At 44.1% G+C, this 22,769-nt stretch overlaps 1 protein-coding gene and 1 pseudogene across 1 annotated transcript; one reads left to right on the top strand and one right to left on the bottom strand.

Moving 5' to 3' along the window:
• Positions 1 to 1,158: 1,158 nt before the first annotated feature.
• Positions 1,159 to 15,588, top strand: LOC102514438 (annotated as a pseudogene).
• Positions 6,474 to 10,628, bottom strand: LOC116665709 (translation initiation factor IF-2-like). Its single transcript, XM_032486186.1, has 3 exons — positions 9,960 to 10,628; positions 9,569 to 9,764; positions 6,474 to 7,504 (listed from the first exon to the last, which is right to left on the bottom strand). The coding sequence occupies exons 1-2, from the start codon at positions 10,254 to 10,256 to the stop codon at positions 9,576 to 9,578; spliced, it is 486 nt and encodes a 161-aa protein (XP_032342077.1). The 5' UTR covers positions 10,257 to 10,628; the 3' UTR covers positions 6,474 to 7,504; positions 9,569 to 9,575.
• Positions 15,589 to 22,769: the final 7,181 nt, after the last annotated feature.

The following is a 22,769-nucleotide window of genomic DNA, read 5'->3' as shown; positions in this document are numbered from 1 at the left end:
TCCAGGCTGGTCAGAAGCTGTCACAAGTCAAGCAGCAGGTATCCTCAGCCTATTAGAAGCACGGAGGCTTGGGCACCCCAACTCAGACCCGTGGTGCAGGCCCAGCACCTGAGACGGGACTGGGCTGGGCATGAGCCTCCACTTGGAGCCCTAGAGCACGAAGGGGGAGGTCCTACTAGAGACTAGGTGGCTGGGTCCCAAAAAGAAAGATCTAGTCGCTGGGTTCTCTTAAGGAGAGGAGAGAGTAGGGCTGGGGCAGAGAGACTGCCCATCTGAGTCCATCCAAGGGAAAATTGGCCAACAGCCTGTATAGCATCTTTGTTTTCAACAGCTAAACCTACAAGGTTCAAACTTTGGAGGTTTAAAAACAAGCTAATTTGGAAAGCTAAAAGATATAAATGCCACTTAATGACTTGACCTTCAGACAGAAACAGCAGCCACCTTCCTTAGGTTTCCAGGTGTCTAAATACATGCTCAACACCACCTGGACATCTGGTCCCCCTGCACTAAACTCATCCGGAGAAACAGCATGCAGCCTGCCTGGGGTCATTTTCCTCAGTAAGGGAGAGTGGCCCCTCTTGATCCCTGGCTGTGAACCTGCCAAAAGTCCCCTAAAAAGACAAAAGGAAAAGGATAGACAGTAGGGCAGGTGCTTTTCCTTTCTACTTCTTTGGAATCATTATATGCTCAATACCCTGGCAAGAGATGAAGAGATTTGCCATTGGCAAAAGAGCCAATGGTTGTGGACTGAATTGTGTCCCCCCAAATTTATGTTGAAGCCCTAACCTCTAATTTCTTTGGAGAAGGGACCTTTGGGAGGTACTTTGGTTAAATGAAATCATGAGGGTGGGGCCCTCATGATGGGATTAGTGGCCTTATTAAGATACCAGCGAGCTCACTCTCTCTGCCACTGAGGACTCAGTGAGAAGGCAGTCCTCTGCAAGCCAGGAAGAGAGCCTTCACCAGAACCTGACCATACTGGCATCTTGGTCTCAGACTTCCAACCTCTAGAACTTTGAGAAAAGAAATTTCTGCTGTTTAAGCCATCCAGTCTATGGTATTGAAGATATGCATATTAAGACACCCATGAATGGTTTTCTCTTCTCTTTTCTCCTATCTGGTTCTGAAGCTACACTGTTGGCCCAATAGACTAGGTGAACACCTTCCACCAGTGCCATCCCTGCAAATGCCAGTTCTTAGTGAGTATGAAAACTTCTGAAAAATGACAAGAAAATGCAAGGACCCTCATGATGAGAGGGTCACCCACAAGAATAAAGGCCTTCACCCACCTTCAGATGCTCTATCTCATCATCTGCCAGCAGACAAGAGGCTGGTACAAAGTCCCAAAGATAGGGAGGCCAAAGGGTGAGCCGTGGGTGGAGGAGGCACCAGCCTCCAACCCCAGCTGGGACATCTGGGCATTTCAGCCCATCAGCATAGCAGACACAGAGGCAGAAATGTGTTCCCCCAGTCTCCTCACATTGCTCCACAAATGCCACTGCCAAGCCCACGGGCTCCACGAATGTAGAAGATCTTTAGGACACCTACTACTCAACTGCCTAGGGTAAGAAGAACACTGAACCAAGAGTCAAAAGACTTGGTATCTATAGATCAGTTTCTCAATTTGTAAGCTGGGGCCTCCAGGCAAATAACTTAACCTCTCTGTGCCTGAGTTTATGATCTGTAAAGTGTATCCACACCTCCCACCTTAGGTTATTTTGGGATCAGTGAAATAATAAAAATGAAGGCTCTGTAAAGGTTGGTGTCCCTTCCTTTCCCCTTCTTCCTACCTTGGCCTCTGTATTTGCCCATTTGCTCTTGTGTTTATAAATATTTTGCAAAATTCAGTGACTAGTGAGAAAAATCTTCCCCACATTTTTTTTTTAAAGATGTCATAGTATTTTGGTAAGAATATGGTCTTAGGTCAGAAAAAAACAAAAACAAAAGAACACGTTGATGAGCCTGGCACATAGCAGGTGCTCAATAAATATTTGGGGAAGGGAGAAAGGCGAGCCATTCTCCAGGAAGAATGGGTCTCTCTCTCATCAGGCTCCGATGCCTTTGCTACAGGGAAGACTTAGAGACTGTGAGGTCCTCTCCTTGTATGCCTCTCTCTCTCTGGAGTTGTGAACTCCACTAGGACAGGCACTGCCCAACACTGAACCTGACTTTTGGCAAAGCTCAGCAAACATGGGGTGAATGGAAAGAAAGGGTCTAGTGCCTGCAGATGACACAAAGATCGCCAGACTCAACAGCATGGTTTGTAGGCTGGCATGAGGCTCTCAGCACCTGACTCCTTGATACAGGTGGCATTGTGGGTAAGACAGAGTGTGATCCTGCTTTAAGAAAACGGCTAGCTTCAAAGGCATGTGAGAACAGCCAATTTGATTCAATAAAAGTCAGGAAAATATATTTTCCACTAACTGCTACTGATAGTAGCAAATTTGTGTGGTTACATTAGAAATATTTATCTTTCTGCCTCCCAACTATCTCTTTAGTCATTGTTTGCATGATATAGCTTTTTCCATCTTTGTTCCTGCTACCTTTCCTATTCTTATGCCTAAGGTGTGTCTCAATGTGTTGGCTGGTTTTCTGTTATTTATCTGGTCTGACAATTTTTGTAGTTTGATAGCAATGCTTAGTTCATTTACATTTACCTTAATTACTTACATATTTAGATTTAAATCTACAGTGTTTCTATTTCATTTTCTATCTGCCTCACCTTCTTTGTTTTCTTTGGGAGTGATTATTTTCATGTCATTTCTTCCTCTAGTATTAGCTTGTTAGTTATATAGGTATTTTTGACCATTCCTTTAGAGGCAACACCCTAGAGATTATGTAATAGACTGGATTGTGTCCCCCACCACCAAATTTATATGTTGAAGTTCCAACCCCCAATGTGACTGTGTTTGAAGACAGGGCTTTTACAGAACTAATTAAGGTTAAATGATATCATAAGGGTCCGATCTGATAGGACTGGTGTTCTTATGAGAAGAAACACCAGAGAGTTCTCTCTCTTTCTGACATCTGAGGACACAGAGAGAAAGCTGGCACCCTAATCTCTGACTTCTAGCCTCCAGAATTGTGAGAAAATTAATTTCTATTGTTTAAGCCACCCAGTCCATTATTTAGTTATGGTAGCCCAAGCAGACTAAGACATTATAACATGAATCCTTAACTTATTAAAATCTAAAATAGATTAGTAATTTTACTAATTCTTGAATAATATAATAACCTATGCCTAAACAGACCTAAACAAAAATATGTATCTTAACTCTATTCACTCCCTCACACTTTTTTGTTCTATTGTTATCATACAAATGAATTCTTACATATATTTTGTTTAAAAAATTTTAAATGTATTTAAAATCCCACAACACATTATTTTGGTCGCTATTCATTTAAATTTACCCACTTATTTACTCTTTCTGCTGCTTTCTGCATTCACTCCTTTCTGCATTTCTAAAGTTCCATCTGCGGTAATTTTTCTCTCTGGCTAAAAGAATTTCCTTTAGTGGATATTTGCTAGTTAACACATGCTCTCACTTTTTGTCTATTTTTAAATATCCTCAATTAACTGTTGTTACTGATGAGTATTTTTATTGGTTAAAAAATTCTAGATTAGCTTTTCAGTGCTGTAAGATGTTATTTCATTGCCTTCTGGCTTGCATGGTTTCTGTTGAAGTTAGCTCTAAGTCTTATGATAGTTCCAGTGAAGGCAAGCGGTCATTTTACTTGGCTACTTCTAAGATCATCTCTTATTTCTTGATTTTTGGTAGTGTGACTCTAATGTGCCAATGTGGGATTTTCTTTGTATTCATACTGCTTAGGGTTCCAAAGGGCTTCTTGAATCTGTGAATTTATATATTTTATCAACTTCGGAAAACTCCTGGCCATTATCTATTCAAATATTGCTTCTCACTATATACAATAGCCAAGACATGGAAGCAACCTAAATGCCCATTGACAGATGACTGGATAAAGAAGTTGTGGTATATTTGTACAATGGAATACTACTCAGCCATAAAAAGAATAAAATAATGCCATTTGCAGCAACATGGGTCGACCTAGAGATTGTCATCTTAAGTGAAATAAGTCAGAAAGAGAAAGAAAAATACCATATGATATGTGGAAGCTAAAAAGAGAAAAAGAAAAAAGAAAAAAAGGACACTATGAACTCATCTACAAAACGGAAACACACTCGCAGACCTAGTAAACAATCTTATGGTTACCAGGGGAAAGGGGGTGGGAAGGGATAAACTTGGGAGTTTGAGATTTACAAATGTTAGCCACTATATACAAAAATAGATTTTTAAAAAGTTTCTTCCATATAGCACAGGGAACTATGTTTATCTTATAATAACCATTAATGGAAAAGAATATGAAAATGAATATATGCATGTATATGCATGACTAGGACGTTGTGCTGTACACCAGAAATTGACACATTGTAACTGACTGTACTTCAGTTTAAAAATTAAATTAAATTAAATTAAATTAAAAACAAAAAACAAAAAAAAATATTGCTTCTGTTTAATTCTCTCCGTGTGTCCTCTTCTGGGACTTCAATTACAATTATGCTAAAACTTTTTCACTATGTCCCAAATATGAGATACCCTTTCTGTATTTTCCATCCTTTTATCCCTTTGTGCTTCTTTTCAGATATTTTTCTAATATCTACCAATTCACAACTCCTTTCCTCATCTGTGTCTAATCTGCTCTTAACTCATCTAATACATTCTTATTTTTAATTATACTTTTTCAGTTATACAATTTCCATTGATTCTTTTTTTTTAAATATATTTCTATTCTCTGTTGGAATCTTCCATTTTGCCTTTTATCTCCTTGAATGTCTCAGTCAGAGGTTAGTCTATCTATATCTGTCTATATCTGATAACTCCAATAACTGGATTTCCTATGAATCAGTATCTATTATCTATTTCTTCTCTTGGTTTACAGTGATTTGGTCTTGTCTCCTGGTATGCTTAGTAAATTTTGATCATGTGCCACATGCTGTATATGAAAAATTATAGAACCCATGCAGTACTGTGGATGATGCTACCTTTCTCCAGAGATTTTCTTTTGCTTTCATAACACAGTTAGTACAGAGTCAGACCATCTTAGTCTGGTTTGAGTCAAAGCTGTTCCTTTGTGAGAGTTGATCCTTTTTGGATTTGCCCTTACTACTGGTATAACCTTTCAGAGGTCCTCACCAAGAGCCTAGGATATTACCGTGGACTCTCTGAGATTGCCAAAGCTTTGCTCAGCTTCTTGGGCTTTAAGTCACTGCTCTTAGGGGTAAATGCCTTGAGGGGAATAATAATGTTGTTATGTACTAAGTATTTATGCCTCACCACTCATAGTTCATATACTGAATCCCTAACCCCCAATGTGATGGTATAAGGAAGTGAAGCCTTGGGAAGGTAATTAGGTTCAGATGGGGTCACCAGGGTGAAGCCAACATGATTTTGGATTAGTGCTCTTATAAGATGAGGAAGGGACACAAGAGTTTCCTCTCTCTGCCATTTGAGGACACAGAGAGAAGCTGGCCATCTGCCAGCCAGGAAGAGGGCCTTTACCAACAACCAAATCTGCCAACACCTTGCTCTTGGACTTCTAGCCTCCATAACTGTGAGAAATAAATGTCTGCTGCTTAAGCCACCCAGTCTACTGGTATTTTATTTTATAACCCAAGCTGACTAAAATGGAGTCAGAGGTCAGGCTCACCTTTCTATTTTTCTGTTCTCTCCAGCATCTTGCCCTCTCAAGTTCTCACTGTCAGACAGGTTTTTAAAATTATACAGTTGTTCTTCTTGCTTGAGGTGGGAGGTTTGGTTTGATCCAGGCTGGTGTTCCAGAGCCAGAAGTAGAGGTCTCAACTATTCCTTTAGCATAATTCCTCAGCTATAATGATGGTTAGCACAAAAATTAAGGTTTAGGGTAAAAGCTTTGGTGTAATACATTCCATATGGGTGGCTAAAAAAAAAAGTACAAATTGGTTCAACTGATTGGAAAAAGTAGAAAATTATAGTTTTCTATTAAGGGAAATTATTCTAACTAAATTAGTATAAGAAGCTTTTGAGCAGTCACTGGAAACATACGATATATCACAGCTAATTTCCCAATACTTTTCCCACAGTGAAGTATACCTTTGGTTTATAGCAGTAAGAATTAGAGGAGCTGCTAGCATTCCCAGCCCTCTGCCAGGCTCTGGATCATGCTGCCAGATGCTGCCAGGTCCCTATGAAGACAATGGGGGAGGGCATAGCTCAGTGGTAGAGCGCGTGCTTAGCACACACGGGGTCCTGGGTTCAATCCCCAGTACCTCCACTAAATAAATAAATAAATAAATAAACCTAATTACCCAGCACCCCTCCCCCTAAAAAAGAAGACAATGTATCTCAGTATCATAGCCTAGGCAAACTCATTCAACGAACATACAGCAACCAAATTTAGAGTCTTATCTCACTTCCCTAAAAGTTTCAGAAATTGTTCTTTTAAAGTACAAACATCCATAAAAGCTGAGAAGATGAAAACAGAAGACAACTTTCTATAACACAGGAGAGATGTGATACTGCCAACTACTTGTCAAATGACAACTGCTGCTTTAAGCTTTGCCCCAACAGATGGCTCATGTCACATGAGTGGAAAGGTCATTAAAGTACGAAGTTCAACCTGTATCAGCAGAGTATCAGGATGAACTGGGTAACCCAAAGGCCAGGCTGCATGCTGTATGCTGAATTGCATGTCCTATAAGAAAAGAGGGAAGATAGAGCAGGTGGGAAGGCTGAGGGGACTGGCTACAGGCACTCATATTCTGATGAGCAAACAGGCCTTATCACCAAGGCTGGGCATAACTACTATCAAATGTACAGCTAAGTTGACTAAGTGAAATGCCTTGGGAACTAGATGGATGGAAATAAATCTTGGAGCCCAAGATACCATTCCCTAAGAAGGTTATAGACGGGCTAACATGATAATGCTTTGGCCTCTCAACACAACTGGGAGACCCAAGACAACAGCTCAAGGTGGATTGCTTCAAGTAACAGAATAAAAGATGATGACAGGAAGTCGATACAGGTCTGTTAACCCCCTGGAGGGACACACGGAGAAGAAAAAGTCAGGTGATGGGCAGGTTATAACCACAGAATCTATTAGGATTAAATGGGTCGTCCTTGTAGATCTAGTCTGACCATCTCATCTTACAGAACAGGAACTGACATCTTTTCATCTGTAAGGACTTACATCAAACATCAATTCTTCTGCAGAGCCTTCCACAGTTCCACTTGGTGGCTTCCCTCTTTGTCATTTTCTAATCTAAAGTGTGAGCTCCATAATTTCAGACACTCAAGCAGATAGAAGGTCCTCCATAATGTTTCTTGAATGGACAAGTGGAAATTGACAAATGCAAAGTCATAGAGCAGAGACACGGGCTGGTCATCCTGACTTCCATCCCAGACAATTTAGTCAGGCTTCAATGCCAGTTCCCAAGGTTGAGAATACCCTGCAAAAAGTAAAAGATAAAAAAAATTCAAACATAATACAAAATAAAGAGAATAGTATAATGAACCACCATATACTCATTACTAATGTGCAACCCTCTTTCCATCTATGCCTTCACCCACTTTTCTTACTTCTACATAAAACGATTTCAAAATAACTCCAGATATCATACCATTTCATCTGTAAATATTTCAGCACGTATTTCCAAAATACATGAAAAATATGTTAAAATATTTTAAATACTTTAAAAAATAAGTATAATATCATTCTGAAATAATGTAATAATACTTTTAAAATATCAAATACACCATCAGTGTTCAAATTTACAAGTGTCCTGTGAATGTCACTTTTTGAGGGGGGTGGTAATTAGGTTTACTTATTTATTTATTTTTAGAGGATGTACTGGGGATTGAACCTAGGACCTTGTGTGTGCTAAGCATGCACTCTACCACTTGAGCTATACCCTCTCCCCATCACATTTTTAAAAAAACAATTATTTGATTTAGAATCTAAATGTGACTGTTTTCCTTGCAATAGCTTATTGGAGAACTGGGTCATTTGTAGTTTCACAGTATATGGACAGTTTTGATGATGTTCTCATAGCGTTGTTGATCCAGATCAGATCTTGATTGGATGCAGGTTTGATTCATGTGGTGGGGCAGGGGGTAGGAGGGTCAAAATGACTTCACAGTTGGTGCTGAGTTTTTCCGTTACCACATCACGTGGGTTCTCCCTTTTCATGATGTTAGTAGCCATAGCTGATCATGCCTAGATCCATTCATTCCCATAAGGATACAAAATGGTGATGTTCCATCACTCTTTATTTATTAGCTGGAAATTCTTTAATAAAGTGTAATTTCCCCTCTGCTACCATCTGGCCACCCAAGCCCAATTTTAAAACAATTTAACCAAAACTATGCTTTCTCTCAAGTTAGAATCCTCTGCAGGAGGATGAACAACTTTAAGCAAATCTTCATTTACTCCTTATTTTTTAGTCAAGAGTTAACTGAAAGACGGTGGGCCTGACAGCTGCAGAAAAGACCATCTCGCTTGGTTCAGAGGACCTGCCTGCCCTGAGATTTTCTTTAGAAGCGTTGCTCTAGGGCTTGCTCTAATGGTCTACCCTTTCTCTTTGAAAATGTTTTCTCCTGTAATTAAGGGAGTTTCTAATTTAGGGAACAGATAAAAATTCATCAAAATTATGTTTTTAAAAAGTCATAATCCTGAAGCTGCAAAGATCTGGCTCCAGGGAAATTCTGAATTGAGAAAGGATGCTAATCAGAACAGAATTTAAGACAATAGTTTATAATCTTTCATTCCCAGAACCGAGAATATCCCAAGGAAATGCCAAGTAGAAAAGTAAAATCGGGGATTGATTTTGCATTTTGAGAAACTGACCAAGTTTCTTGATCAAATGCTGATTGCGAGTCTGACTCAAGGTTGAGCAGATAAAAGAAACCTGCAGGGTACCCCGGCTTTGGGTCTCAGCATGCTGCGATTTTGAAAAGCCAGACTCTGGCAATCAGAGACCTCACTTGTTCCACTGCCGCAGAGGAAATGAAGGATGCTTCGCCTCCCGTTCCTGGCTCCTTGTTGACATGCCCTCGGGTTCATGCTGGCGCCAGGCTGGGAGGGAAAATGGTCCCTGTCCTGATGTCTGTGGAGGTTAAATGGAGTCTCTGCTCCTCGGCTGAGGAGAGAAAGGCATCTTCCTCATTAATTTCGTAAGGCTGGGGACTCTCGCGGTGATCCAGTTCGGTCAGCTCCGAGAAGCTCTTGTGGCAGCGGGTACCCAGGCCTTCCAGAGTCCCTGGACCTTCTTGTCTACCCCAGACCCTCAGGACTCACGCCCTGGGGAAAATCCCGGCCTCTGTCGGGTAGACTCCTCGTAGGCTTTCACTTGGCTTCCTTGTGATTTGCTAACTCATGGTGCAGCTTTGGGACTGTCTGTGCCTCAGTTTCCCCAGCTGTAAGGTAATAATAAGCTAAGACTGGAGCCTCGATTAGCAGAATTACCCAGGAAGCTCTTCCAAAACCCTCTGTCAGGGTCCCCCTGGGGACCCACCGGATCATTAAGAGGGAGCCCGGAACTCGCAGTCCTGGAACCCACGATCCCGGCTCTCTCGCCTCTCCAGCGTCTCCACCCTCCGGCCTGGTCTCGCCCTCGGCCGGGGCGGGGTCGTGCACGTCTCCGGGCGGGTTCCGGGAGGCTGGGCGGGGTGGACCCGGCTGGGCAGCCCCACCGGAAAGACTCGTTTCTGCTGGAGCGGGCGGAGCCCGGGCGGAAACAGACTTGTTGCCCCACCCACCCACCCACCCATTGCGCCCCGCCGGGCCCTCCGGGTTCCCCGCCGCGCAGCCCCACCGCAGTCAGGGAAACGTCGACCCGCAGCTGGGCAACCCCGAGGTCACCCCCTCCCACGCCGGTCGCGCCCCCCGGCCCCACCACCGGCCACCTGGGCTCCGCCTCCGGTCCCCGGGCTCTGACTCCGCGGAGCTTCAATGGGGGAGGGGAGACCGACCGGGAGGGGTAGGGTCCGACCCGAGCAGGGGCCCCGTTGCCAAGAAACCGACCCCCGCCTCGGGCTCCGGCCGCAAGCAGTCGCGGCGCAGCTGCTTCTTCCCCCTTCCCCCAATCGTTCCGAGCAGCCTTCTGGAGCCGCAGTGCTCAGGCGACCCCAGGCGGAGACGGGAACCTCGGACGGCGGCTCCGGGGGTGCTCCGGCGGGACCCCAGCCCCGCCTGCCCCGCATGGGCTGCGAGCGCCGCGCCTCCGGGCCCAGGGTGGGGCTGGACGGCCTCGGCCCAGTTACTCCACCTCCGTGGGCCGCAGCCTCCAAATGGGGTGCCAGTGCCCAGCCGTGTGGCGGCGGGACCCAGGTCTCGCCCAAGGCCCATAAGGAAGGCCCGGCTGAATACGGGCGGGTCTGGGGGCTGCCAGTGCCCGCCAGGGTCTCTGGGGTTTGAGACCATCTGGTCAGCCGGCTCACGCGGGGCCTCCAGCTCCGCCCCGGGAGTGTCAGGGCACGAGGGAGGCTGGCCCTTGCCCAGGCAGCGGCCCTGCTGCGCGGCGAGAGAGCACTGCCTCCCGGGGCCACATCTTTGCAGAACGGGGGCCCTTTCCTGCTGGGGAAGATCGGCACCCCCAGGTATCTGCCAAGGCTCTTCTAGGGTCACAGTGCAGCATAGGATGGGACATCCGGACGTTTTACAGGCCTTCTGTGAAAACGGAAACCTGGAAAGAAAATAGCCCTTTTGGGGAAGGAGCGCAGGTGACCAAGACCGCTTGTCGACGACTGGCTCAAATCCCAGCTCGCTGCTCGGAAGCTCTTCGGGAATTATGCCAGGCGAGGAGTGCTGATCCGGAAGTACGACTGTCTGGAAAATACCCACAGTAACCACGGGGCTTTCAGAGCAAGTGATGGTTTATTGCCAGGCTCGGTTTAGACAGAAATCAGCTTGGAGACTTGTTAAGAGAAACTCAGGTCCAACACCCCAAACTCGGCATCAGGAGACACGAGAGCGAGATCTGTCCTGTCCCCTAATTCTGTGTGACCTTGGTCAACTTCTTTAAAGTCTCTGGGTCTCACAGTGTTCTCATGCATAAAAAGAGCCTGCGCTACCTTCAGAGCACAGCAAGAACACACGGAGCCAGTAAACATGACAACTCATTGTTTTCTTAGCACGTGGAAAAGAAGGCACAACTGGCAAGATTGCTGGGAGGGAGACGATCCCATCCCTGAAGGAAGAGAACTTAAATAAGAAGTTTATTTTTTCCTTCTATAAAAAATACAATCCCATACTGGAGAAGTGTAAAACTCAAGGAGTCGCTCGAAGCCATTTATTGGGTTTCAACTTTTCTCTTTTTATCAAAGAAATAGATGGAAGGTGGACAGGAATGCTGGAGTTCTAGATCTGAGGGAGTTCAGAGCATCAGTTATGGAATCACACCTACCTGAATTGGAGCCCTGCCTCTGTTTACGAGCATTTTTACCGTAGATAAGGGACTTAACTCTCTCAGCCTCAGATTTCTTAGCTATAAAATAATAGCGCCAGAAAATAATAATACGGGGCTGTTGAGAAAGTTAAATGAGTTGATTATAAAAGTGCTTGGCACAAGGCCCAGCCCACTGTAATACATGATAAATGCTAGCTAGCACTTTTTCTATTATTCACAGTGGTTCCTATTCTTTCCTCCCTTACCAATAGTCTATTGTAAAAATTTTCAAATATACAGAAAAATTTAAAGAATTGTACAGTGAACATCCATGCATATTCCACAATTAGTATTTACTATGCGTGCTTTATCACATATCTATTCATCTTCCATCCTGCAAGACTGTGAGAAATTAAATATCTGTTGTTTAAGGCACCCTGTGGTATTTTGTTATGGCAGCCCTACCAAACGAACATAGAAGTCTTTAGGATTAGATGACGATTGGAATTATCAGTGCAAATTCATGGTTTTCATGGTTTTCAATGGATCATTCTCCACTAAAAGGGCAGGGCAAGGAGAGTACAAATGAGCCTGGAACAGCTTGTTCTGCTGGAAAATAAGAAAGTGCCCAAAGAATGAGACAGACTTGTCAAACAGACACAGAGGGCGCTCCCACTGGCTATATCTGGGGCAATTATGATCCACTGAATCCATGCGTCTACACCGATACACATGAATAGATGGGGAGGATAGTTAGAATGCTTCCTTATGGCAGAATGCCAAATGTATAAGGAACTATGGAGTGAGAAAAGCATCATCTCACAGCCAACAGAGTAATTAATTCATCCACGAATCATCGGTAGATGCTAGAAGTAGTAGCAGGAAGTTCAATGAGGAACAAGATTTTCATTCAGTTTCAAAGCACTTACCAACAAAATATTTATTAATTACAAAGGTTTAAAAAATTGTAGTAAAGAAGCATGGCAGATACAGATACACCTTAATCAAGTTAGCAGCAGCAGCAGGGGGACGAATTGAAATTAAGTGCCACTTGATAAGACACAACCAGAGGAGCAGAGCAACCCTTCCCTGACCTTCCTGACCAAAGTACAAAACCTGGATCTAAACATGAGGGGACATCAGTCAAACCAGACTGAGGGACAGTTACAAAATAACTGGTCTGTAACCTTCAAAATGATCAAGGTCATGAAAGTCAAGGAAAGACTGGGGAATAGTTCCAGACTGAAGGAGGCTAGGAGACGTGACAAATAAATGAATCACATGAGTCTGGACTCAATCCTTCTGCTATAAGGAATGTCACTGAAACAACTGGGGAAAACGAGTGAGGTCTGAGGAGTAGGTATTAGTAATGGATCAGTGTTAATTTCCCAATTTCAGCTATGTAGTATGGTTATTTAGGAGAATGTCTTTGTTTGTAGGAAATACACATTCAAGTTTTAGGGAGTGACAGGGCATCAAGCCAGCAACTTATTTTCATACTATTTAAGAACAGTGAAGTTTTTGATACTGTATATACTGTACTTATTCCTTTTCTGTAGGTTTGAAATTATTTAAAAGTAAAGATTATCTATAGAAGCTAAACAGATGGCAAATAGGCATATGAAAAGATGTTTAACATCATTTATCATTAGGGAAATGCAAATTAAAATGACAATGCAATACTGCTACACACATATTAGAATGGCTAAAATCCAAGAAACTGACAGTACCAATTGCTGGTGAGAAAATGTGAAGCAACAGGAACTCATATTGCTGGTGGGAATGCAAAATGGGGCAGCCACTTTGGATGACAGTTTGGCAGCTTCTTACAAAGTGAAACATAGTCTTACCATGCAATCCAATCATACGCCTAGGTATTTATCCAACTGATTTGAAAACTATGTCCATACAGAAGTCTGTCTATGAATGTTTATAGTAAATTTATTCATAATTACCCCAAACTGGAAGCAACCAAGATGTTCTTCAATGAGTGAAAGGATAAACAGTGGTAAATCCATTCAGTGGAATACTATTTAGTGATAAAAAGGAATTAGCCATGCAAAAATATGAATATTAAATGTATATTGCTGAGTGAAAGAAACCAGTCTGAAAAGGCTTTATACCATATGATTCCATTTATAGGATGCTTTAGAAAAGGCAAAACTATAAAGATAGTAAACAGATCAGTGGTTGCCGAGGGTTTGGGGAGAGAGGATACTTGAATAGGCGAAGGATAGGAGATTTTTTTTTAGGGCAGTGAAACTATTCTGTATGATGCTATAATGATGGCTACATGACACTATCAAACCCACAAAACCTTAAAGCACAAAGAACAAAACTTAATTTGTGTAAATTAAAAAAATTATTCAGGAGGTTGGAGAATCCCATGATGGAATGCAGATGATGACAAAAGAATTTAACTGTATTACAAATGTATGAAATAACCTCATTGAAGGGGGTGGGGAAGAAAGGTGCCGACCTAAGTAACTTTAGAAATGAGTGGAGACTTAGGACCAAAGGCAAAAGGAACTGTATGTAAGTACTGAACTCCAGTTGATATAGTATTTCCCAAAGGGGGAGGGGTGAACAACTGTAAAACCAGTAGAAACATATATGTTTATTTATTTATTTATTTATGAACTGAACAATTAAATAAATGGATGGTGGATGGTTGGAGCCTGGTTTCTCACTGATGGGGTGTTAGTTTGCACATAAGCAAGGGGAGGAGACTACGAATGATCCATGTGGTAAAAGATTAGGGTTGAAGACACTGGCATGAACTTACTTTTAGCTTAATACAGATAAATATGGCTACATATAGAACTATTTAGAGATATGTGTGTATATACAGGTTAGTACACACACATACGTTTTCTTTCTCTGTCATCTGAGACGCCCTAGAAGCAATGAGACTCTGGTAGCAATGAACACATCTATTGCCCAGATCTTGATTTCTGTTATCACACACCAATAAAAAGGGACCAGGGCTCCTTGGAGAAATGGATGATTCTAGGACTGGGATATACAGGATGAGCCTGGAGCATCTTAAAGTGCTAAAAAGTAAGAAAGTGGTCCATAAAGGCACAATTATGGAGGTAAGTCAGAGACACAGGAGCCAACTGAATAAGCTCCCCGTGGAATAATTTGATCAACAAAGTAACTAACACAGAATTGGGTTTTAACTCAACGTATAATAAAAATATCCATGAGTCCATACTTATGTAAATAAATTATTGGTTAAATAAATAACTAATTGGGGTGAAATAGACACATTTTCCATGCAGAATTCCCAATAATTTATGTATGCACTCTGCCCTAAGCAGGTGGCGCACACTCCTCCACTCCTTAAGCACCATGACTTCCTTCCAAAGAGTATAGCAGGAAAACGGGGTGGGGAGGAGCCGTACAGGTGGAGACACCTGACAAACAGTACCTCTGCCAGGTGATCAAGGTCACGGTGACAGGATGTGATGAGAAGGCACTTCACCTCTGTGAGCTTCCTCTCCCAGACCCACAACCTAAGTCTAACCATGAGAGAAAGCATCAAATTCCAGGTAAGGGACAGTCTACAAATTACCTGACCTAAAATCTGAAGATCATCAAACCAAGGAGAGTCCAGCTCTTTCTCTTCAACAAAGCAGCTGAGCAGCAGACGCAGAGATGCAGATCTTTGTGAAGACCCTGACGGGCAAGACCATCACCCTCGAGGTTGAGCCCAGTGACACCACTGAGAATGTCAAAGCTAAAATCCAGGACAAGGAGGGCATCCCACCTGATCAGCAGCATCTGATTTTTGTGGGCAAACAGCTAGAGGATGGCTGCACTCTGTCAGACTACAATATTCTTCAGAAGGAGTCCACCCTGCACTTAGTGCGTCGTCTGTGAGGTGGCCTCATTGAGCCTTCCCTCCGCCAGCTTGCCCAGAAATACAACTGTGACAAGATGATCTGCCGCAAGTGTCATACTCGCCTGCACCCCTGGGCTGTCAACTGCCGCAAGAAGAAGTGTGGCCACACCAGCAACCTGCGCCCCAAGAAGCTCAAACAAGGCCCCTCCACCGGCTCCTGCTTTGCCCGCAAGGCGGCTGCTTGCGCAAGCCTCATGGCTCTAGGGCCTCAGTAAAGTTTCCCTTTCATTGACTGGAGCAGAAACAACAAACAAACAAACAAACGAACAAGGAGAGTCAGAGAAGCTGTCATAGGCAAGTGGAGGCTAAGGAGACATGACAACTAAATGTAATATGGTGTCCTGGGTGGGATCCTGGGAAGAAAAAAGGATGTTGGGTGAAAAATAAGGAAATCTGAATAAAGGATGGACTTCAGTTAATAATGTGTCAACATTGGCTTATTAATTGTGACATATACCATACTGATGCAGGATGTTAATAACAGAAAACTGAGTGTGGGGTATATGGGAACTCTGCCCTACCTTCACGACTTTCTGTAAGTCTAATACTACTCAAAAATAAAAATGTTAAAAAGTATCTTCAGAATTATAAAAAGTTTGATATTTTGATAGAGAAACAATCATTATTCACACCCGACGGTTCTGACGGTCACTCTGCTGCATGTGTGCAATGATACTAGAGGCTCTTGCCAGAGGCTATGCGGAGGCGTGAGATACATTTGGGAGCTCTGCTGGTCAGGGCAATGCTGCCGGTGCTGCTGTCCCCGAGTCATTAAGCTGTCCCTCCTCCCCGAGGGTACCTGACTAAGGCACAGGTTTAATCTGTTCCTCTGTCCCCGGATATGGAGATTCAGTCATTGCTAAGATGCAATTTCCCTGAAGCAATCCCTCAAGACTTGTGCAGTGCCTGTAAACATGCTTTCCGAGTGCTTCAGAAGTAGACTTTAAGATGCTGTCCTCACATATTTTTTTCCCCAATACTTTTGCACATACCTGAGGCTTTACACAGTCATCTCTGAAAATGCTGTCCTTTCAACCTTGGATCTAGAAATGTGGCAATGGATCAATGTCATTGGCTTTCAAAGTAAAAAAATCATCTCTCAATTAAAAAATAAAACAAAATGGAGTAAGTAGCCAACCTATGTTTCCCTTGAGGAAATCCAGAACACGGCAGACAACAACATCCATCCCTGTCTTGGACCTGAGCCCTTGCCTGGTCCCAGCTTAGCTTGGGTACTATGGTTTGTCACCAGAGAAAATAACAAAATATAGGAAGATGGGAAGCAAGGAGGGAGAGAAGGAAGGAAGGAAGGAGGGAGAAAAGGAAGGAAGGGAGGCTGGTTCCTGTACTCCAGTCTTTTTTTAAAAGGCTGGTAGTCTAATGGAGAGAAACTGGGCAAACCAAAATCTCCATGGTACATCCAATTAGAGAAGGGGAAGATTCCCTCTTAGCTCTAATAGGGAGTTTGCAATGGATGCTTTGCAAAGATTTTCTGGTTTGTTTTTCATTCTCTTAACAGTGTCTTTCACAGAGCAGAAGTTTTTAATTTTAATGAACTCCAACTTATCAATTCTTTCTTTAATGGATCATGCTTTTGGTGCTATATCTAAAAAGCCATTTCCAAGCCCAAGGGGCATGAAGATTTTCTCCCAGGTTATCTCCTAAGAGTTTTATAGTTTTGCATTTTACATTTAGGTTTATGAAGACCTAGTTTTAATCGCAAATCCCAAAAAGGGATGGAACCAAATCATCAACACTTGGAACACCTCAAGTGAAAATAACAATAATTGAAGGCCAGACTGCAGTTGAAAACACGCATGACAAGTGTGGCAGGCGAGATCTAATCCTCCTCGAAAGATGGCAAGCTCTTCTTTCAGATAGAGATGCCAGAGATTTCTCCCCTAAGGATATATTGCTTCTCCTTCATGTCTCCTGACTCCTTTTCAGCCACGAGGGGAGTTAATCTTATCAGGGAGAGAGGCAGGAACAGAGATAATCCTGCTTGCAAACTGAGGATCACTTCGGTCCCCATCCCCAGTGTCATTCCCACCCCGACAGGAGGGGCAGGAGAAGAGAAGGGAAATCCATTCTACTGCTTAGATTATGGGGAGCTGAGGGAAAAAGAAGGGATGAGCACAAATTTTGAATTATTGCTCATCTGGGGTTAATTTTTTTTTTCTGCTGCACTGTTGTTTCTTTGCATCTGTCTTCCAGAAAAGGACAGACTCCAAGGAGGGACTCCGGAGAGGTCACACTTTCATATCCCTGCACAACTACTTTGCCTCGAGGTGGGGCCAAGAAAGGGATGCTGCGGAGGCTGGCAACAGAGGCTGGTGCTTTGCAAGGAAGATTTTTCTTATGTATGTAACGCTTGAGCAAAGATCACCCACCCTCAGACTAGGGCTGGCAGCCCCAAGCCTATTTAGGGAAAAATAAACCTTCCATTTGGAATATACTGAGAATAAGATTTGAAAGGGTGGGTAAGTGACAGGGAGAAGGATGAATAGGAGGAGGAGTCAAGGAGGACTTCAGGGCTTCTGGCTCAAGTGACCCTCTCCAAGGAGGAGATTACAGAGGTCTCTGTTGAAAGGTGCTGAATATGAAGTACCTTGGGGACGTCTGAGAAGTAATATGGTCCTTGTAAAGCCGCAATAAATAAGAGCAAGGGCTTCCAGACTCCTGAGAGTGCCCAGGGTTCTAGCTGGGAAGGGGCAAGCATGGAAATAAGTGGTCCAGCAAAGACTCTTCTCCTTTCCCAACCTTAGTATTAAAATCCCTTTGATGGTCCAGTGGGCCTTGGGCCAAAGGAAGGAAAGAGTTCATGAAAAAACTAAAAATAATTCACTTATTTCTTAGCTAGACTGGCTTTGCTCAAGTCTAGGAACAGGCAAAGGGGGAAAAAAAAAACTTGAGAGCGGAAATTCATGGCAACAAGTAACTTCTGTTTACAGATAGCATCTCAGGGAAACTGTCTGGCTGCTCTAGAGCAGAAGTGCATGTGAAGTCATATGTATCCATTTCCTTTCCTCCGATGGAGCAAAAGAAAATGCATATGTGTTCTATGAGAAATAAATTCTTGTATTTTTGTTTGACCAGACAGATGCCATATTGTTTCAGGAGCTTTGAATAAAGATTATAACATCCCACTCTGACCACTGAGCTAGATTGCAGACTGGCTTTCTGTAGCCTGGGTTACCACGACAGAAGGGGGACAGGAGGAAAGGGGTGGGTGTCCATAGGTGGAGGTTCTAATTTCTAATGAAACTCCTGTCACTCTTTCACTTAACCTGTTGACTGTGTCCCTCTATTCTCTTTTTTTTTTAACATTATAATTGGTTCTAAACATACAGGAAAGTTGCCATTTGCGGCAACATGGGTGGACATGGAGATTGTTATTCTAAGTGAAGTAAGCCAGAAAGAGAAAGAAGAATACCATATGATATCACTTATATGTAGAATCTAAAAAAAAAAAAAAAAGACAAACTTATTTACAAAACAGAAACAGACTCACAGACATAGAAAACAAACTTATGTTTACCAGGGAGGAAGGGGGTGGGAAGGGATAAATTGGAAGTTCAAGATTTGCAGATACTAATTGATACATATAAAATAGATAAACAGCAAGTTTATACTGTATAGCACAGGGAACTATATTCAATATCTTGTAGTAACTTATGGTGAAAAAGAATATGAAAATTAAGTCATCTTCCCTGCACTGGGCATTGGTGTCTGTCCTGAAAGACGCTCCTTTCGCTGTAAAAGGACATTCACGTTTTACATCTTCTGCTTTCTCCAGCCAGGGCTTTTGGCCAGTCAACACTTTCATCCATCAGTATTCCTCACAGGCTAAAGGAATGGCTGTCACATTACAGAAGCAAACAGGGGCTGCTTCACGGATTTCGCTGGCACTGCCCACGTTCCTGTTTTATAGTCTGGAAGTTGTAAACAATTAGAAAATCGTGCTCCTAAGGAGTGTGACTGGAAGGGAAACTCTTTACTATGCTGATTTATCTTCCCTTCCATAGACTCACAGAATAGTCTGATTTTGGCCATAACACACCACACTCTCTCTGGCTGCTGCAGGGGAGTCAACCAAGCAAGACTGAAGAGACAGATGACAGGGAGACGGATGAGCGAAGAACCACCATGGGCGGCAGGAAACGAGGAGAATGAACAAGACCGGCCATCCCTGATTAGGAAAGGAGGACTACCTAAGTCTAGAAGAGGAAGGTACCAGGGAGGCCATGGGGGTGGGACAGAGGATGGGAGGGCAGAGATGGGAACAAGGTTCTGGGCAGGTGTGCAGTGTCGGGTGGGAGCCCAGGAGGCAGGCTTATGTCCTTCAGATGAGGTGGGAGGTCAACCCTCTGAGGCCACGGTATCTGACAAGCAGGGACCAGGCTTTGGCCAGAAGGTTGCCATCATTTTGGCCCCCTCCATGGTGGGGGACCCTCGGGCTCTGGCAACATTGTTGCCACCCCCATCAATCCTGCTGACACAGTGCATCAGGTGCAGGGGAGCCTCAGACTGGAAGGCATTCCCAGGCTCAGTGACACAATAGCTCAGGGAAAACTGTGTCAGCCCAGGATCTCTGGGCCCAGTCTGCTCAACCAGGGCTCCCTCTCCCTCCCTCCTTACCTTCCTAAATGTCTTGGGCCATTTAAGTGAAATGAGAGTTCCCGCCTACAGAGGTGGGGCCAGAAGAAGGATGGGGAGCCAAATCCCAGACACAGGAACAGAGGTGGGGTGACAGAGCCACAGAGCCCTGTTACCCGGAAAGGACTCTGCCCGCAGCACAAATGGCAGGAGGGGGCATCTGTAATCAGGACCAGGAGACTGGGGGGGCGGGGGCGCACCTGACATGCACAGCCACTGCTGAGTTCTGGGGATGTGAGGAGAGACTTCAAAACCAGCTTTGAGCCCTTGGGTTCTAAGCAATTTTCCAAATACTGAACACATTCAAATGGTGAGGTTTTTACCTGGGCCAGGGTCTGCACGTGGTTTAAGTGCACAGCACGTATCAGCGAGGACTTGTGGCCTGTGCCCGTCTGGTAACTCACCAGGTTCTAACAAACACGTGCCTGCTGTTGATTCTGCTACTCAACAAGCATTTATAGAGACTCCTCCAAGTAACAAGCATGGTCCCAAACATAAGGGGTCACTGTGAATGGGATAGACCGAGACATCAATCTGCCCTAATGAGATTCACATTCAGGCAAGGAGAGATCATAAACAAAATAACTTCAGAGAACAATGAGGACTGTAAAGAAAATAATACATGTCAGTGGTATATAAAGCTGGGGTAGAGCTGGTGGGGAAATGCACCTTTCACCAGGTGCTTTTGAGCTGCGACCTGAATGACAAGGAGAAGCTAATCGAGATCATCAGAAGTTCACAGGCAGGGAAACAGCAAGTGCAAAGGCCCTGAGGCAGGAAAGGGCTTGAGAAGTTCCAAGGACTGAAGAGGCTAGGCTGGCTGAAGCCTTTGGGAAGGAGGAGATTAGAACAGGAGAGGTGAAGAGGAGAGGCAGGGCAAGGGCAGGCAGGCCTGGGGCCACGATGACAGCTGAAGTCTATTCTGAGTGCAGTGGGAAACCATTAGAGGGTTTAGGTCGGGGTGTGACATGCCAAATCGTCTTTTAAAAAGCCCCTCTGGCTGTGTGTGGAAAACAGGTTCTGGAGGACAAAAGAACGACACGGCACCAGGTGGAAACTGTCACACTTGTCTAGGTGAGCAGGGATGGAGGCCCGAGCTGGGATGGCAGGGGGAGATCATGCCCCTCTCTTGGAGATACAGGGTGCAAGCTGGTAAAGAAACCTATTTCAGGGGAGGTGGTATAGATCAGCGGTAGAGCGCATGCTTAGCATGCATGAGGTCCTGGGTTCAATCTCCAGTAGTACCATTAAAAATAAAAAGCTTTCACTAATGAAAAAAACAAAAAAAAATTATATGAAAAGAAACCTGTTTCACAAGGTTTGACCTAGCACCTCCCAAACTGCCTTGACGATGGAGCCCTTTCTCCCGTAGCCCCCTTTCATCTATTGCTTCTGCGTGGCTGTTTCCTGGAACACACGTTAGAAGATGTGGCTGTTTGCTCCGCCCACTTCAGCTAAATTTTCATTCATGAAAGCCATCTTCTTTGCTGGTTTTGCTCTTGCCAGTAGGTCTGCACGTGATACTATATTTACCTGACTACACAAGTCAGTTATTCTCACCCTCCCCATGGCCCCTTCATTGCCATAAAGGGAGGTGGGTGGGAGACAGCCTTCCTGACCCCTGACCCTGGAAATTCAGGAGGCCCAGGCCTCTGCCACTGGGCTTCAGCAAGCCTTCCAGCACCGCCAGGGACCTCAGACTCAAACACACTGCAGCTGGCTCCAGCCTGAATCAGAAACCCCAGCCCTGAGGATGACTAGGGTGTTAAATGGGAGCTCAATGCAAAGCCTGGACCCAGCTTCTTTCAGTAAGAACTGTTTACACTGAACTTTCTCAGGCTTCACAAACTAAAGCTTAGCATGGAGATCAAACTCAGTGATTAAAAAAAGAAGAAGAGAGAAATTTCTTTCTGACAAGAAATTTTTATCTGCAGGTCTAAAGCTTCGGAGGATATTCAGAATTCTGCCCACAAGGGTGCTGAGCGCAGCTCCATCCATAGACACCCTCAGAACCCAGGACTTAGGCAAAGGAAAGAGGGTGTGGGGGACACACCGGAAGTGTCCTTGGGGTGGAGAGAAAGTCCACGAGCCCTTTCTCCAACAGCAGCTCGTGGCTGGTTTTCACCTGGAATAGCTTTGGCCTACATCCAGATGAAATGCCAGTTAGAAAGCTCTGCCCGTTCACTCTTTCTGGGCAGACAGAGCAACAGTGGTGAGCTCTAATCATTTACAAAGGTCACGATCGAGAGCCAGCCCCGGAGCGGTCATTTAAAATTCGATTGATCCCTATTTGTAGTCAAGGAAAGAAAATGGGCACTTGGACTGTATTGTAATTATGGGGCTCCCAGGCAACCGTAAATAGATGTGCAATCTCGATACTGGCAAATACCTGGGAGAAGAAATTATTACTCAGGGAGAGCACGTCGCTAGGAAAGGTTGAAGATAAAATTGCGCATAAAAAAAATCAATCATCTTTTAGCTAATTTGCCCTGCTCACCACCCATCAGGGTTATCACAATTGTCAGATGTCTGCTGAATATATTAAAAGGAGGGTCTACTTGCTAAAAATGATCACCAAGAAAGCAAAGGCCGCAAACGGAGTGGGGACCCTGGAGAGCTGACACTGGGGGGTTGGCCAGGTCCTTGTGTCTTGCTGAAGGACAGCGAAGTAGGGGAGCTCGCATCAGCTCTCAGGTCTGAGATGCACCCCCACTGTGGCCCTGCAAACACTAGCTCTGTGCCCACCCTGCTGATGACTGGGGAGCA

The sequence above is a fragment of the Camelus ferus genome, chromosome 9, assembly GCF_009834535.1.
Source record: "Camelus ferus isolate YT-003-E chromosome 9, BCGSAC_Cfer_1.0, whole genome shotgun sequence".
Classification (NCBI taxonomy): Eukaryota; Metazoa; Chordata; class Mammalia; order Artiodactyla; family Camelidae; genus Camelus; species Camelus ferus.
Note: the sequence above shows the minus strand (reverse complement) of the source record. Positions and strands in the feature narration are given on the sequence as shown.